The sequence below is a fragment of the Leopardus geoffroyi genome, chromosome D2 (assembly GCF_018350155.1).
Source record: "Leopardus geoffroyi isolate Oge1 chromosome D2, O.geoffroyi_Oge1_pat1.0, whole genome shotgun sequence".
NCBI classification, from domain to species: domain Eukaryota; kingdom Metazoa; phylum Chordata; class Mammalia; order Carnivora; family Felidae; genus Leopardus; species Leopardus geoffroyi.
The window spans coordinates 3717971-3736345 of record NC_059334.1 but is presented as its reverse complement, the minus strand read 5'-3'; the positions used below and the strand labels follow the sequence as shown (position 1 = coordinate 3736345).

General features: G+C 41.4%; 1 protein-coding gene across 20 annotated transcripts in view; it reads right to left on the bottom strand.

The window, feature by feature from the left end:
• The window catches only part of PCDH15 (protocadherin related 15), a 1244966-nt gene that overhangs the window by 137019 nt on the left and 1089572 nt on the right, over window positions 1–18375 (bottom strand). For all 20 annotated transcript variants that reach the window (XR_006701343.1, XR_006701344.1, XR_006701345.1 and 17 more), the window contains 2 exons: window positions 5909–6018; window positions 4376–4516 (listed from right to left, as the gene is read on the bottom strand). Coding sequence is in view for 17 of the 20 variants with exons in the window: in XM_045437154.1 (XP_045293110.1) it covers window positions 4376–4516; window positions 5909–6018 (251 nt within the window). In the remaining 3 variants the exon portion in view is untranslated. The remainder of the gene's footprint in view (window positions 1–4375; window positions 4517–5908; window positions 6019–18375) is intronic.

Genomic DNA, 18375 nt, shown 5'->3' with positions numbered 1-18375 from the left:
ATTAGACATGTGGGAAAAGGAAGTGGATGAAACAGAAGCATTGCTCACAGGAGGAGATACACAGACAGAAGAGGGGGAGGCCAACTGGATTATGTAAAGTAAAAGTAAGAGTCACAACAAAGGTCAAGTCCAGCCACAGCCTGGTTGGACAGGTAGAATTTTGTTGGAGCACAGTGCCATTTTGTTTACATACCGTCTCTCCCTTCTTTCAAGCTGCAACAGAACTGAGTAGTTCAACAGAGACCATATGGCCCATAAAACCCAAAACATTTGTTATTGCAGCAGTCACATTTGGAGTAGGAGAGTGAATCAGTGCATTATTTTGAAAACCAAGAAATAAAAGGGAAGAATCAAACATTTTTTTCCCTGTCTTTCCTACAGGAGGAGGATGTTGGGGTGATTAAATATTTGATATGGAGCAGTTTCTCTTTATGGAAATATCTGGCTAATAAATGCAGAAGAAATGGAAGGAAGGAATGGATAGGAAATGACTATCGGGGTTGTAACCATCAGGAGAGTCACAGGGACTGCTGTGCCTCTTTAAGGAAGCAGTGAATATCGCCTACAATTTATTTGTTAAAAACCAAAAAAAAAAAAAAAAAAAAAAAAAAAAAAGAACAACCAAAAAAGAGAAAACAGTTAATCAAACAGGGCCTCTAGCTCTCACTACCATTTTATAGGAAATAAAGGAGACAGAACAAGATCTGAAGTGGCCCCTTGAAGATTCAATAGTTGAAACCCACTCTTCAGAAGCCTGGTTTCTTTTCCTTTGAATGTTTATTTATTTTGATAGAGAGACAGCATGAGCCAATGAGGGCAGAGAGATAGGGAGAGAGACAGAATCCCAAGCAGGATCCCTGCTGTCAGAGCAGAGCCTGACATGGGGCTCTAACTCACGAGCCATGAGATCATGACCTGAGCTGAAGTCTGACACTCAACTCACTGAGCTGCCCAGGCGCCCCCGAAATCTTGAACAAATAAACATCAGAGGGAGTCAAATCAGGCGGTGGTGGTGAAGTCTATATTTTAACAGAGACACTTAAAACCCTTTTCAACCAATCATAATAGATGGATCTAATACATTAGGATTCTGATATGAGTAATTTTTTAATATGAATATTGACTGGATATTCAATGATATGGAGGGACTTTTATTAATTTTGGGGGAGTAATAATGGTATTATGATTAAGTTTTGGGTCCTTATTTTTAAGAGACACATATTGAGATATTTTGCAGATGAATATTGTGTGTCTGACCTGCTTCAATATAATAAGGGAGGGAGTGGGTGAGAGCATTTCTGGGGACTTGGTAATGAACTTGGGTAGTCGCCACTTGGAGAGTCATTACAATCCTCTCTGGAATTTTATGTATGTTTGAAATGTCTGCAGTAAAAGATTAGCATGTTTCCAATATTCCTAGGGTCAAAATTACGAAATGAGTTCTGAAATGGTCCTACTTTAAATATGAAATTGCATTTAAATATTAAGTTCAGTTACAGCATAGTTATAAAACTTACTTTGCAAATGATTTCATTAATAAATTCTTGGTAAAGGAATTATGATAAAATACTTCTTTAATGAATCAAATCTCCCTTCTTTATTACTTTATTCATATGACATATGGCTGAAGACCACGGGACAGCTACTTCTAAAGCAGGGATAAACCTTTAGACCATTAATTAATTAACCTGATTTACATAATGTTATTTTTGCATAGCTAATGAAATAGAGGTTGATTATAGGCCATTAAGAGTCATTAATAAGTGAAACAGTGATTTAAATATATGAGTTTGTATTACAGACTCACGAGGCAGAGGTCAGTCACGAAATGTTAATAACAATATTAAAAGCATCAGGCATTAAACAAACTTAACATTTAGCTTTTAGACTTCACTCACTTCTGAGAGGCTAATTCAGGAACCTGATAACTTGTCTCAGTTCTACAGGCAAACTTGGGCACGTGTAAGAACACTAATGGGTACATTAGCTAAATTTTTATTAGCCTTAGGTTTACATTAAAGTAACGAGAACTAGTTGTAACACACTCACATAAAAGTTATTGCTTTGTCTTTATTCTGAGAATTTGGAGCTGTTTCTTGAAAACTGCCAAGTTCTACGACCTATATATTTAGGTTTTTCTTTCTAAATCTGTTTCTTTTTTTTTTTTCAAATAAAGATGGCAAATACAGTTTTCAAATAGCTTTCATATTTTTCTTAGTTTCAAGAAGGTAGTTTACGTTATATAATTTAGAACCACTCTAACTTTTTGACTCCTGGTTTAGACAATTCAGTTGACAATTTGAAGCTTCCTCTATATTTTATAAAAATATAATTGCCTGCAGCTTAAAGATTTTAAAGGCTGAAGAAACTGGTCTGCTATTTAAAATTTTTTTAGTGTTTATTTTTGAAAGAGAGAGAGACAGACTGTAAGCAGGGGAGGGTCAGAAAGAGAGAGGGAGACACAGAATCCGAAGTAGGCTCCAGGCTCCGAGTTCAGCACAGAGCCCCATGAGGGGCTCAAACTCACAAATAGTGAGATCATGACCTGAGCTGGTCAGATGCTTAACCGACTGAGCCACCCAAGTGCCCCTGGCCTGCTATTTTTAAACAATTTGATTATGCAAGTGATGAATAATCACTGAACACAACTTAATTCCTTTAATTCCAAAGGTACACCCTGTATAATCTGATTTTTTTTTTTCAAATGACTTGGTTGTACCTTTACGAGCAAGGTGCAGCTCTCTACCTAGATCAGGAGTCATTATTGTCATGACCATCCACTACTGATCTGGAAGAGGAGATTCGAGGGCACGTCGCCTGGTCTCCTTTCTCACACTGCCTGGAGCTCTCTCCCTCTGGCACCTGCATCCTGCTGGGGCCTCTCACTCACTCTTCCTTTTCCCTGCTCCCCCTTCTACAGAGGCTGATTTTTTTTCCTTTTTTTTTTTAATATGAAATTTATTGTCAAACTGGTTTCCATACAACACCCAGTGCTCATCCCAACAGGTGCCCTCCTCAATGCCCATCACCCACCCTCCCCTCCCTTCCACCCCCCATCAATCCTGTTTATTCTCAGTTTTTAAGAGTCTCTTATGGTTTGCCTCCCTCCCTCTCTAACTTTTTTTTTCCCTTCCCCGCCCCCATGGTCTTCTGTTAAGTTTCTCAGGATCCACATAAGAGTGAAAACATACGGTATCTGTCTTTCTCTGACTGACTTATTTCACTTAGCACAACACTCTCCAGTTCCATCCACGTTGCTACAAAAGGCCATATTTCATTCTTTCCCATTGCCAAGTAGTATTCCATTGTGTATATAAACCACAATTTCTTTATCCATTCATCAGTTGATGGACATTTAGGCTCTTTCTGTAATTTACCCAAGGGATACCAGAGTACTGATGCATAGGGGCACTCATACCTCAGTGTTTATAGCAGCACTTTCAACAATAGCCAAATTATGGAAAGAGCCTACGGACGCTGATTGAAGGAGCACCAGCACAGGAAGGACCCGGAGCCAAAGGTCACTGTTTCAGAGTCCCATTTCACGCTCTCTCTGGGCCTCTGTTCTACCAATGGTTACATTAGATTTTTCTCTGGTCTTCTACACTGTTAAAAAGTTGGCGTGATTATAAAAAGATGAACTCCCTCAAGTGCAAAGGAGTATTACCTGTGTGGATGGAAAAGAGCAGCCTTTCTCTCATTATTAGTGGTATCTCCCAGAACCTCTGCTGGGTCCCTTCACAAATTGGCCTTACTTGCTCTCCTGTGCATCCCACGGACAGGTGTGGGAGAAAGATTTGGGAGTGCAAAGATGTGAGCTTCAATCCCCAGGTTTTCATTTACCTACAGTGTCATTTTTAAAAAGTCACTTAACCTTTCCTTATCTTGTCTTTGTAAAATAGGAATAATAATTTTCATCTACTAGAAATGGATGTGAGTTAAATATCACGCCATGCATAATTTACAATGTATGTTAGTCGCTGTTTGAAGATGCATTTTCCACATTTTCCTCTGCACTTAAGAAAATCCATAAGTACAAGAAGCCACACAATTGAGAGAATGTCGAACAATCCCCTCCCGTTAACAGTACATTCCAGAGAGTTCGCCAGTCTTACAGTGAGACTGAGAATAAAGGTTATTCTAACAATAGCGTATACAAAATTTGGAGACGGCATGTTATTGCCTTGATATTTCAGGAGTACGAAATCGCTCCTTGTGCTGTCCTGCCTCAGCGGCTGAAGTGGACGTGGAGTCAGCCCCAAGCGCTGATGGTGTCCCAAGCTTTCCCCTGATAACTTTCAGACATGTGTATTTCATTAGGAAATGAGCAGAAGCACCCCAAAATTCTTAAAAGTGCTGAAGTAACATGACTCACTTTTCGAAGGAACTCGGAGATTGGCGAGGACCACTTCCAGGGAATCAGCCTGGACTCGAAGCACATAGCTCGTTCTTGTCTCGTAATCCAGAGGGGCATTGACATAGATAACACCCGTGATGTTGTGGATTCCAAACAGACCTGCAGTTAAAACACAGCTTCTTTATCATTTCCCTCACACTATAAGAGGAAAATTAAAAAGTCGCTTTAAAAGCCCTGTGATTTTAAAAACACTTCTTTTTTTTTAAAGCGTATTTTTGAGAAAGTGAGTGGGGGAGGGGCAGAGAGAGAGAGAGAGAGAGAGAGAGAGAGAGAGAAACTTTCAGGCAGGACCCATGCTGTCAGCACGGAGCCTAGTGCAGGGCTCGATCTCATGAACTGTGACATCATGACCTGAACTGAAATGAAGTGCCGTATGCTTAACCAACTGAGCCACCCAGGCGCCCCTAAATCACTTCTTGTAACAAGAGTAATGCGTGAGGGGTGCCTGGGCGGCTCTGTCGCTTAAGCCTCTGCCTTGGGCTCAGGTCATGATCTCACTGTACATGGGTTCGAGCCCTGCATTGGGCGCTGTGCTGACAGCTCAGAGCCTGGAACTTGCTTCTGATTCTGTGTCTCCCTCTCTTTCTGAGCCTCCCCCACTCATAGTCTGTCTTTCAAAAATAAATAAATGTAATACGTAATATGTGAAAGTGACAGGAGGCTCTCACAAACTTCAGATTATCATCAGTGCATCCTTATGTGAATACCCTGATTTTCCAGTTTCTTTGAGATTCTCCTGGAAATTAATGTCTCATCAGTCAATCACACTTGGGAAGCACTGCACACTCAATCAGTCACAGTAGATTTGGATGGTCCTCCACACCCTAGGGGGCATTAGACGTTGGTGATTTTTAGGGAGGGGGCATAACAGCACAGTGGGAACAAAGAAGAAAGGCAGCAAGAAAAGTAAGATGTGAGCACTGGCTGCAGGGAGTGTGATTTCTAGTTAATGGTTGGTCATTGAAACACTTACAGTTTCCTTGAAAATTGCTTTATGGCATTTATTTATACTCATTCATGTAAATATTCAATATTGAATCTTTATGTACTTACTACATGTATATTGACTCTTTCCTGACCGCTCATGACATGCCTGGCCGTCCAGTTTATCAAAAGAGAAAAAACAGGACAACAGGTAGACAACAGGAAGCACAAGCGGGGGAGGGGCAGAAAGAGAGAGAGAGAGAGAGAGAGAGAGAGAGAGAGATAGAGAGAGAGACAGAGAGAGAGAGAGAGGCGCAGAATCCAAAGCAGGCTCCAGGCTCTGAGCCCAAAGCGGGGCTTGAACGCACGAACTGCGAGATCATGACCTGAGCTGAAGTCAGATGCTTAACCGACTGAGCCCCCCCAGGCGCCCCAAATGTACCAATTACTTTTAAGTTGGAGAGGATTTTATTAGAAAAATGGGGTAAGTAGTAATTCAATCCGAAATGAATCTCAGAGCCCAGTTTGTTAGTTTATGGCGAAAACAGAGACTGAGGATCCACTCACCCTCTTCGTTTCCTGAGACAATGGAGTACACGATACTCTGATTGACGGCCGCTGCAGAAATGACGCCAACTGTTGTGCCTCTGGCAGCAAGTTCGCTCACCGGAGGGGGTCTGCAGGTTTTAGAAGATGATTCATTTTTTACAGTCCATTTGTCAAGACAGAGTTTGGAATTCAATAATACAATGTGTTAGTTTAAGTGTGTCTGTGCGTTTATTTGAATAATACATTTTCTGAAGTTTTCACGGTAGTCCCACATTGAGACGCCAGCCCTAAGAAACTGGGTTCAAAATGATGCAAATGATCTCGGTTACGAATGCCATGTCACCTGCATTATTTTTAATTTGGGATAGAATTTAATTTCAGATACTGTTTTATTATCTGCCAAACATCCTACAGAATTCTCTCTACTTGTTTCTCTACGGTACCTTCTGAACTGAAAGCAAGCGGTTCCGATCTGCTCCCTCAACTTGCTAAAGTGTAATGTTGCTCTTGTGTTGTTGACGTTAGCAAACTGAAGCAAATAGCTTCCAGATGACTCTTTCTAGCCCTTATTCTTGCTCGACCGGGAAGCTCTAACGGTTCTAAGAGTATGTGAACAGATGGTGTCACAAAAGTCACCTTTCTCTTGAACTCACTTCTTTCGCTCAACTGCAGCCATGTGATGCCCTCAGTATTGGGATTATTCACTTAATTTCCAATCTATATTTCCAACAACACATCTCATTCTCAAATTCTCCATTTTGTTTTACGATATCGGTCACTCTAACTAGGCTATCCTAGCTTTAATCGTAAGTTAATGAAAATAATCTCGCTTTTATAAAACACAGGTATTTATACTACCCAGATCCAACAGATTTAAAAAAAAAAATTGGCAGCTGAGAGGTTTGGACAGCATCTCTGAATCTTTCTGTGCTCTAGCCAATCTACCTAGTACACGCAACTTCTGTAACCTTCCTCATCTTTCCTCCAGCTGACAAGACGAACCCTGCTGTCATTTCTTCCACATGACTTTTTCTTAGGATACTTACTCTTCTGATATCACTGCTTATTTTTCTCTCCATGCTCTCAATTCTTCTCATCTGGATTACACTGTGTGGTTACCCGGTGTGGTCACTGAGCCCTTTGATAACAAATCCTGAACTATAATAACATTCCGGAAAATTAATTCTATCCCACCCTTTATAAACATGCCCAGATTGCTGAGCTCTTTGCCCCTTTAGTCCATATGCTCAGTTAAGTGACCTAAATGTAAATAAAGTGGTCTCCTTTACAGATGCTTTAACCCTTAATGGGGGTCCATATATATTCACTATACATTCAAGACCTACTTTTTTTTTTTTTTTTTGCTAAAGAATAAACACCAACCTATATAACTTTTAATGAAAATGATAAAGTATGTATGTACACATGTATTTTGTTCTCGCCTTCCTTTGTTACAGTATCCAAATGTCACTTTGGACAACGACACCTCCTCCATACCCCGTATAAGTGGTTGGGGTAAGGTCTCCCCAGGCCCCAGGGTGTATGGATAGACTCATTATCCACCTCTGGCCACTGAGGGTACTTTTTCTCCTTTGCTCAGTGTTCATGTCTCCTGTAAAACCAATGGCAGTCTTGCCCAGAAATTTTATTTTAAGTGCTAGAAAAAAATGTTTGCAAGAATTTTCATGTTTTTTGATGTTACCCTGTGAGAAGGTTCTTGTTGATCATGATACCAACACAAATGAAATAACCACAGGCTGGAAATAGATCCCTTGGACTAGTATTCTAAATGCTGCTATACTTAACACGAGGTGAGTTCATCATTTCAGCCACTGAAACACATTGTCTTTTATCTGGGATTTCTATCATCTCCAACCAAAAATGTTCCCACTAATTAAAAAAGAAGATGTTTGGGTTAGAAAAGGAGACATTTGCCGAGGCAGATACTTGTAAAATAAGATATCTGAGATAACACAATTACATTCTATGAGCAATTTATGTACATGTGGGCACAGTGTCAGCTTAGAGAGATAAAGATGCCTCTGGTAATTTGAATGGAGACGGTAATAGTCTACCACAAAAAGGAGACATTTACCAAAGCGACACAAAGGCTGGTTTTGATGGGGCTTTTGTATGACACTTTCATAGGATATTTCAGATGATAAAGGAGACTTTAAAACGATTTGCTGTTTGTCCCATTGCTTAGTGATTGACCATGGTGGCTGTGAAGTCAAACACCTGGAAAGGACTAAAATCAGAGAGTCATGGAAACACGATCGTCTCCAAAATGGACCTCAATGATCTCTCCCCCTGGTATTCCTTCCTTTGTCTCACCCAACAGCCAGGCTGTGGCTGGATGTGAATCAACAGAACAAGGCAAAGAAAACGAGTTGTCACCCCAGTGATTCCATTACATAAGACTGTAGATTGTAGGCTCTGACTCCCTCCCTCCCTGGATTGGATGAAGGGGACAGGGAACTGAGAGTGATGTTGCCACCACTCCGCAAGGAACTGAGGCCCTCGGCCCAACATCCCTCTCAACTGAATTCTACCACCAACCACATGAGTTCAGAAGCAGCCCTTTCTCTAGTCAAGCCTCACAGGAGACAGTACTCCTGGCCACCACCTCGATTCAATCCTGGGCACGACTATGAAAACAGAACACAGGCAACCTACTTTTGACCTTCAAAAACTTCAAGACGATATATGTGTTGTTTTCACTCATCACGTTTGTAAAGATAAGGCCACGTGCAAGAATAATGGACACACATGGCTTGAATGTTAGGAGCAATGAGTTGTCAATGTATGAAGATCTTAACGTTGACATAAGAAAATGTTGACATAAGAAAACACACGTCGGCCATATTCTGGGGTGACCTTCATAAACTGAATTTCCTCTCGTGGAAGTAACATTGCTTAAATTGTTTGCTTGTCTATCTTGTTACTACTCATGAGCTGAGAGCTAAGGTTTATACTTCCCATAATTAATTTCTTGTCTGATTCTTATAAAGTACAGAAATATAAAGTCTGCAGCTAATGTACCTTCAGCTTTAACGTTAGAAAAATGCCACCATTCATTTCAAACTTTAGAAACAACATTTCGGGGCGCCTGGGTGGCTCAGTCGGTTGAGCATCCGACTTCAGCTCAGGTCATGATCTTGCGGTCTGTGATTTCAAGCCCCACGTTGGGCTCTGTGCTGACAGCTCAGAGCCTGGAGCCTGTGTCGCATTCTGTGTCTCCCTCTCTCTCTGCCCCTCCCCTGCCCATGCTCTGTCTTTCTCTCTGTCAAAAATAAATAAACATTAAAAAAAAAATTCAGGGGCGCCTGGGTAGCTCAGGTCCTGGGGACCCTTCCTAGACATCTTCAGTCAAGCTGGGTCTCTGTCCCCCCAGGAGATACAGATAAGAGCACCGTACAGACAGTGGTTCTATCTTTAACAGATATGGGCCGTGAACACTGGAGACACTGATGGTTTCATCCCTTTAAAACACCTCCAGGAAGGACCTCCAGAGACTCTTCCACAGCGGTGGATCCCAGCGGGGTTGGATGCCCATGGGTACCGCCACACCCCCCATGGAGCCTGGCTGCGATTTATCCCCCGAGGCCAACACTTCGGGCTTTCTTGGGCATTTTAAATAAAACCTCCAGATTCTGAATACAACTCCATCATCACCTAAACTAGCTCTTAAACAAAGCCTAAATCATATTTCAATTTAAGAAGCTCAGGTGTGAGAGATATCAAATTTACATGTGATTCGGTCATTAATCTCACTATTCGCATTCTCCTTGCCTCCCCTAAATTTTACATGTAAAATGGCTGTATACTTTTTGACACCACACTTTTTTTTTTTACAGCAGTTTTCTTTTTTTATAATTGAAATTTTTTTTCTAAGTTTATTTATTTATTTTGAGAGAGAGACAGAGAGGGAGAGTGAGACAGACAGAGAATCCCAAGCAGGCTCCACACTGTCAGCATAGAGCCCAACACGGGGCTCAAATCCACAAACTGTGAGATCATGACCTGATCAAGAACTGGATGCTTAACGGACTGAGCCACGAGGCGCCCCCAGAGTGGTTTTAGATTTCCTGCAAAATTAAACAGAAAGTATAGAGATTCTATATGCACTCCCACCCCTGGCTGTCCATGTTATTAACACCCTGCATTAGTGTGGCTCATTTGTTAAAACTGATGAGCCTGTACTGATACATAATTATCACCTAAAGTCTTTTGTTGACATGAGGTTGTTCTTGCCTTGTATACTTCTATGGGTTTAGACTGATTTATGATGTCACATAGCCATCACTACAATATCATACACAATAGTTTTGGTGACATCAATTTCTCCTTTTCTTCAGTTATTCATCCCTCCTTCTGCCTGAACCTCTGGAAACCACTGATCTTTATACTGTCTGTGTACTTTAATGTTTATTTTTGAGAGAGAGACAGAGCACGAGACGGGGAGGGGAAGAGACAGAGAGAGACACACACACAGAATCCGAAGTAGGCTCCCAACTCAGGGCTTGAACTCATGAACCATGAGATCATGACCTAAGCCGAAGTCAGATGCTCAACCTACTGAGCCATCCAGGTGCCCCGGTGCCATTCTATTTTTACTGCTTACATAATGTTTTGTACTAAAAAAAATATTTTTAATCTTTATTTTTGAGAGAGACAGAGTGCAAGCAAGGGAGGGGCAGAGGAGAGGGAGACACAGAATCCAAAGCAGGGTCCAGGCACTGAGTTGTCAGCACAGAGCCCGATGCGGGGCTTGAAGCCACAAACTGTGAGATCACGACCTGAGCCAACCGACGCTTAACCGACGGAGCCACCCAGGCGCCCTGACTGTCTGTATACTTTTGCCTTTTCCAGACTGTCATATAGCCAGACTCATACAGTACATAATCTTTTTTGGACCAGCTTCTTTCCTTCACAATATGTACGTGAGCTTCCCCTGTGTCGTTTGGGGGCTTTATATTTTTATTGCTCAGTCACATTAGACTGTAAGAATGTACAACGAACAGCTGCTTTTGAGTAAGAAGAAAATTGATCAAAATAACTCCAAACTTATTGTTTAGAAATCAATCTTTGCAGATGAAGTGGAATCCAGAAAAGTTAACTGATACATAATTTATATGCAAAATACTTATAATTTTCTTATGGATGCATAAATTAATACATAGATATCTGTTTAATGTTTCCAATTGGTTATTTGAAAATATAGATGACAATAAATCTCTCTCAATTAAATACGTTTTAACATATCTGAATCATCTGAATAATGGCTACATAATTACAGATTTTGCAGTTTTCAATGGCAGACCCAGTTTTTACAGTATAAATATAGATGAAACAATTATTCTATAATTTAAAATCTACTTTTATTGTCGGGTTCAAGAAGTAACAGTAAAAGTAAATGTTATGTGTGTTACATAAAGCTCCTAATTATTTTAAATGCTGTGCAGTTTAGGATATAAAAGTGTGTGTAAATAGACGCTATAAAATTTCACGGGATTCAATCTCACTCTATTGCTTTCTTTCTACTGAGAGACAAATCTAATTTATTTTGACATGTCTGAATTCAATATATTTGCAAATCAGTGTCAATTAAGGAACTGTTTTTATGTCTACTATAAGGGAATTTAATGAAAATAGGAAGGAAAAAAATCCACTGGAACTCCTATTATTTGTAACCTTGGAGTAACTGCATCAGGGTGATCTGATTTTAAATATTTAACCAAGACAAGTGGTTTTAAAAGAACATGAATCAGGAGAGAAATGGCAGCTTTCCCAGTACTTTTACGGTGGGTTATAGAAAAGAAGATTAGTAAAGGACCAAGTGGTTAGAAACGGCTTTTGGTTTTTTGTTTTTTGTTTTTTTTACATCTTTTCCAAAGCGTACTTGCTTTTTAAGAGTTTGGGGTCTTTTCAGATCCATGAAGTGTCTCCATGTTGAAGACAAGCAAACCTAAGCCCTGAGTAGGAACAATTCCTCAAGTCCAGAAAACTATCTGAAATCCAAACCTGCAGTCTCAAGTGTGTGTCTTCCTTGGTTTCATTTATTGTTCTCATTAACAGACCTTTTCTAATCTCTCTTAGTCACTGGTTCCCAAACTTTATAAGAATTAGCTGAAGAACTTATTAAATTTTCAGATCTTCAAGGCGCCTGGGTGGCTCAGTTTGTTAAGTGTCCGACTTCAGCTCAGGTCATGATCTCACAATTGGTGGGTTCAAGCCCCACATCGGGCTCAGGGCTGACAGCTCAGAGCCTGGAGCCTGCTTCGGATTCTGTCTCCTTTCTCTGCCCTTCCTCTGCTCACACTCTGTCTCTCTCAAAAATAAATACACATTTAAAAAAATAGTAAAATTTTCAGATCTCCTGGATGTTTAAAGATTCTGATTTAGTAGGTCCATGGGGTCAGACCAAGGAATATCATTTATAAAATTCTGGCCCTCTTACTTACTACCTATGGGACTCTGCAAAAATTCTTACCTTTCCTGTTCTTATTTCTTTACCTGTAAAGTGGGGACATTACTTACTTAGAAAATTGTGGCGTGTACTAAGCGACACATGTACAAAAAGCTTTCTTTAAACCTAGCACGTCATAAGTACTCCATAAATTATAGCTTTATTAATACACTATTTTATAGGCTATACATCTGGAAGTTCAGCATAAACATTATAATGACATACAAGCTTGTCTTAAAGACAGGAACAATAGAAAATAAAACTTAAATACTTTCCAGCAAAAGAAGTCACTAACGAAGCACTTAAGACAACTTATTAAATGGGTGCGAATACTTGCAAACGATATATCCATAAGGAGTTAATATTCAAAATACATAAATAACTTCCACATCTCAACATCAAAAAGAATAATCTAATCTAAAAATGGGCAAATGAATAGACTTTTCTCCAAAGAAGATATACTAATGACCAACAGGTATATGAAAAGATGCTCAACATCACTCGTCAGGGAAATGCACATCATAACCATGAGGAGATATCACTTCGCACCTGTCAGAATGGCTAAAATCAACAACACAAGAAAGAGCAGGTGCTGGTGAGGATGTGGAGAAAGGGGACCCCTTGTGCACTGTTGGTGGGAATGCAAACTGCTGCAGCCACTCTGGGAAACAGCGTGGAGGTTCCTCAAAAAATGAACAGCAGATACATGAGAGTGATGAATCACTGAATTCGACTCCTGAAAACAGTATTACCCTATATGTTAACTTATTACAATTTAAATGACAATTAAAAGAAAGCATATGTCTGAATATTTTTAAAAGTAAGGATTTTGGACTGAAGATCAAAAATTGCTTGATTTGGCCCTAGATTCAAGTATGACTCCCACTTTTTTCACATTTAGATCTCCTGAAAAATACTCAGATGGCCTCCTTTCAATCGTAAAGAGACAGTCACATCAATGCTTCTGCTATAGGACACTTATGAGGATTTGCTACTGTAACTCACTACACCCGCCCTCACCTTCCTGCATAGTTCTCAGAGCTTGAACTATGCCACTTGATGTTTCAAAATAAAGGAGTGCATTTCTTCTTGTTTTCAAAAAAAAAAAAAAAAAAAGAGAGAGAGGGAGAAAAGAAAAACAGAATTAGAGCAATGCCACATCTGGGGTACACACACAAAAGAAAAGAAATCACTATTTTGGAGAGTTATTTGCATTCCCATATTTACCGCAAAATATGGTTTATCATAGCACTTTGCTTATCACAGCCAAGACACGGAGACGACCTGTGTGTCCACTGGTGGATGAATGGATAAAGAAAAAAAACACACGTATTTTATATTACTGGCTTCTGCTCTGGAAAACTCGCAGTTGTAAATGATTTCTCTGCCGCTCTGAGATGTAAATCTTTTAAAAAGCCAGGACTGTTTCCCTCAAGGACCTGAGTTTGAAACATCATCATGAAGGGAAATAGAGGTCCTGACTCCCACAGGGTAGGATCTGGACTTGGGTGGCAATCACTCCAAGTTGTGAGGGTTATGCAGTAACAGGTGATGGAGGCACATAGGAAAAACAAAATTCTGGTCACAAATACCAATCCAGGAGTCAACAAGCATTTATAGGACACCTAGCTTGAGCACAGTACTGTATTTATAGGTAGCAATGACCCTATGGTTCATTTACCTGTGACAGCCCCCAGTCGTGCCCATTGCCCTGGTTTAAATTATTGTAGGGTGTCCCCCTTTACGCTCATTAGTGTCCTACTTTGGGCAATAAATCATATGATCTTCACTGCATTAGACACCATAGGGATACAGTTAAGGGGTACACAGAGCTCTCTCACTTAAATTTACATTCTACCCAGTGAGATGAAGCACATATGTACTCGGGTTCACTTCTTTCCACTTTGGATTCGACGTAGTTTGCTATTAGCATAGTGACTCCTGCTTTCCCTTGTTTGCTAGCGCCTGGACTATCTCTCCCCGTCAGTCTCTTGGTGCGTGTGTATGTGTGTGATTTCCTCTTAAATATGCTGTTTAGGGGTGCCTGGGCGGTTCAGTCAGTTGAGTGTCCAACTTTGGCTCAGGTTATGATCTCACAGTTTGTGAGTTCGAGCCCCGCGTCGGGCTCTGTGCTGACAGATCAGAGGCTGGAACCTGCTTTCGATTCTGTGTCCCTCCCCTGTTCGTGCTCTGTCTCACTCTGTCTCTCCAAAATAAATAAATGTAAAAAAATAATTTAAAAAAATATGCTGTTTACTGGCCTAGAACCCCATGTGAAAAGCTGACCAGAAACAACACAGAATGAGAAGATGAGGCAAAGGGCACAGCCACTGAGCTCCAGAGCACCTCGGAGATGCGCGACTTCGCCATTATAAATCGGTGATAAAAATGCCATGATTGTAAATCAACATTTCAGTCGTGCAAAAATCTACTTTCCTGATGGAGTGGGGAAGCGGAGTGACCTTCCATGAAACACCTCTGCTTGTATCTCTTGCTTCACATCAGTCAGCGTCCTTGGAATGTCCGTGATAACGAACAAGGTCGGTAGTGGGGCTCCCAAGAGCCTTCACATCTGCTCCCCTCCACCCACCCCTCCCCAAGATCCATCCTGACGCTCTATGTCAGATCTCGATTTTAGGAAAGTCTCCAGCTTCCCTCCTTCTGGACCTGACCGCACACTGCTCTCTTCCTGGCACAGTCCCGCTTTATTCTTTAGGGCTGTAACCTCACCGCTGCTTCATCTGGGAGATTTTCATGTAAGTCTCCCCTATGTCTGTCCCTCACCACTGACCAGATGTGGCCTGAGCTGCCATTGTCCTTTGCGTGTCATCCCGTGGCTTTCTTTTGACTAAGTCCACACCGGTGCACTCAGACCCCTTCCCGGCTGACGTCCACAGCGGTCCAGTTTCTTTTTAAAGTTCCCATCTACCCTCATCACCTTTAGTCCGAGGTGCTCACCAAGGTTCAGCAGTTTCCCAGTGCTCCGGGAATGAAATGTCGCAGACTTCCGTGTCATGTCACAGCCCTGTCGCTCACTGTCTCTTCTTCAACAACACTGACCTTCCCCCAATTCCTGGAATGTGTCCTCCTCCTGTCCACTGAGAACTTCTTATTTCCTCCCAGTTCCTGAGCCCATCACTGCTTCCCACTTATTCACATGTCTGCCATTTCCAGGGAAATCTTCTCTCACGTCCTTTGTGGCTTGCCCCTGTGTGCTCTGTTGAAAGTGCCCATGGGGCCACGCTCCGTCCGTAGATGTCACGTGTCAGTTTGCAATTTTAACCTCATTGCTATGGTCATCGTTTTGTTCCAAAGGAGTGAGTTCCTCATCACTGGGGTGGCTGTTCCAGGATGTCCAAATGGGAGCTTATCTGAAACTGTAGGACTGTAACAGCTCACATGAGTTCTGCCTCTTGTATTCCCAGCAAAAGGCCAAGGTTTTGTGTTTGTTTCATTTTTTACTGAGAAAATTAGTGCACTTTTGTGTTGTGTGTGTGTGTGTGTGTGTTGCTGGAGACAATTACTTACACTTCATTTTTTTTTACTTTTAGTTTTTTGGCATAAGTCTGTACTTATGTGCTGGCAGGGCACCAATAACACGTACATAATCAGTGTTGCTTCTATTCTCGCTGTGTATAAACTCATTTTTAAAAAATGTTTATGTTTTGATAGAGAGAGGGGTGGGAAGGCAGAGAGAGAGGGAGACACAGAATCTGAAGCAGGCTCCAGGCTCTGAGCTGTTAGGACAGCACAGAGCCCTAAGCAGGGCTCAAACTCCCAGACCGGGAGATCATGACCAGAGCTGAAGTTGGATGCTCTACTGACTGAGCCACCCAGCTGCCCCTCACTGTGTATAAACTCCTTGAGAACGAAGCCTACGTCTTAAAAATCTTTGCAGGGCCAACACCTGGGACAAGCCTGTTAAAGAATAAAATCACAGCTATTTTTTTTTAAGCATGTGCTCTGTACTATGTTCTTCACAAAGCTCTTTGTCTCACATATAAATACTTATACAATATTTATATCTCTAGGAAAGCAGGCCTCAGGGAGCTTCAGTAACTTCATCAAGTTCAACCAACACCTGACATCCAGCAGCCATGATTCAAACCTTGGCATTGTTGTGTCATTTTGCCTCATAAAAGTTTGCATTAATTATTAATAAAATAAAAATAATGTGCCCTAGCATATGTTACACTTGAACTGAAAAGTTCCCACAGATGTAATGCAATGAGAGAAGAATGGAATCTATGACACCACTCTTTGTATCTGAAAACTTGTTTTCAATTGTAAACAGTGGATTGAAACAATAGCCAAATTATGGAAAGAGCCTAAATGCCCATCAACTGATGAATGGATAAAGAAATTGTGGTTTATATACACAATGGAGTACTACATGGCAATGAGAAAGAATGAAATATGGCCCTTTGTAGCAACGTGGATGGAACTGGAGAGTGTGATGCTAAGTGAAATAAGCCATACAGAGAAAGACAGATACCCTATGTTTTCACTCTTATGTGGATCCTGAGAAACTTAACAGAAACCCATGGGGGAGGGGAAGGAAAAAAAAAAGAGGTTAGAGTGGGAGACAGCCAAAGCATAAGAGACTCTTGAAAACTGAGAACAAAATGAGGGTGATGGGTATTGAGGAGGGCACCTTTCGGGATGAGCACTGGGTGTTGTATGGAAACCAATTTGACAATAAATTTCAAAAAAAATTAAAAATAAACAGTGGATTGATTGATTATTTAGTTATTTATTATAGAGGTTGGGGGGCACCAGAGAAAGAGAGAGAAAGAATCTGAAGCAGGCTCTGGACTCAATGTGGAACTTGTGGGGTCGATGTGGGGCTCAATCCCATGACCCCAGGATCATGACCCTGAGCCAAGATCAAGAATCAGATTCTTTTTTTTAAATTTTTTTTTTCAACGTTTATTTATTTTTGGGACAGAGAGAGACAGAGCATGAACGGGGGAGGGGCAGAGAGAGAGGGAGACACAGAATCGGAAACAGGCTCCAGGCTCTGAGCCATCAGCCCAGAGCCCGACGCGGGGCTCGAACTCACGGACCACGAGATCGTGACCTGGCTGAAGTCGGACGCTTAACCGACTGCGCCACCCAGGCGCCCCAAGAATCAGATTCTAAACCAACTGAACCGCCCAGGCACTCCTCTAAATAGTGGATTTAATTTTTTGAAGATTGATTGATTGATTTAGAAGTGGGGGAGGGATAGAGAAAGGGGGAGTGAGAAAACCCCAAGCAGGTTCCGCACTGTCAGTATGGAGACCAATGCGGGGCTTGAACTCATGAACTGCGATCATGATCTGAACTGAAACCAAGAGTCAGTCGCTCAACCTACTGAGCCATCTGGACGCCCTGTCCGTGGATCTAGAAAGAACTGCTCAAACCTGCGTCCTTTGTTGCTGGTGGGCTGGTTTCACTCTGCCATGTGAGCAAATGTCAGACTCTACTATAACCTTGAAGATGTGAAGGAGAATTAAATTCCATGCGGATACACAGGGAGCCTATGAAAGCAGTAATGAAGACCGCTGGAGCTACTCTTTCAGTAGTTAACAAGGCAAAATCTATCACCTTTGAGGCAAGATTTTAGTAGCGCCATAAAAGCACAGGAAATGTTATCTTCAGGTAAAGTCAACTCTCATATTGGACAATAAATCTAAATTAAAATAGTAAACAACCCTAGCAAACAAGTAAGGCCCTCTGCATTTATTTTATATGATAGTAAGAGTTTTCTTTTTTTTTTTTTTTCAACGTTTATTTATTTTTGGGACAGAGAGAGACAGAGCATGAACGGGGGAGGGGCAGAGAGAGAGAGGGAGACACAGAATCTGAAACAGGCTCCAGGCTCTGAGCCATCAGCCCAGAGCCCGACGCGGGGCTCGAACTCACGGACCGCGAGATCGTGACCTGGCTGAAGTCAGACGCTTAACCGACTGCGCCACCCAGGCGCCCCGATAGTAAGAGTTTTCAGATTGTTTTTTTCTTCTTTAGTTTTTGG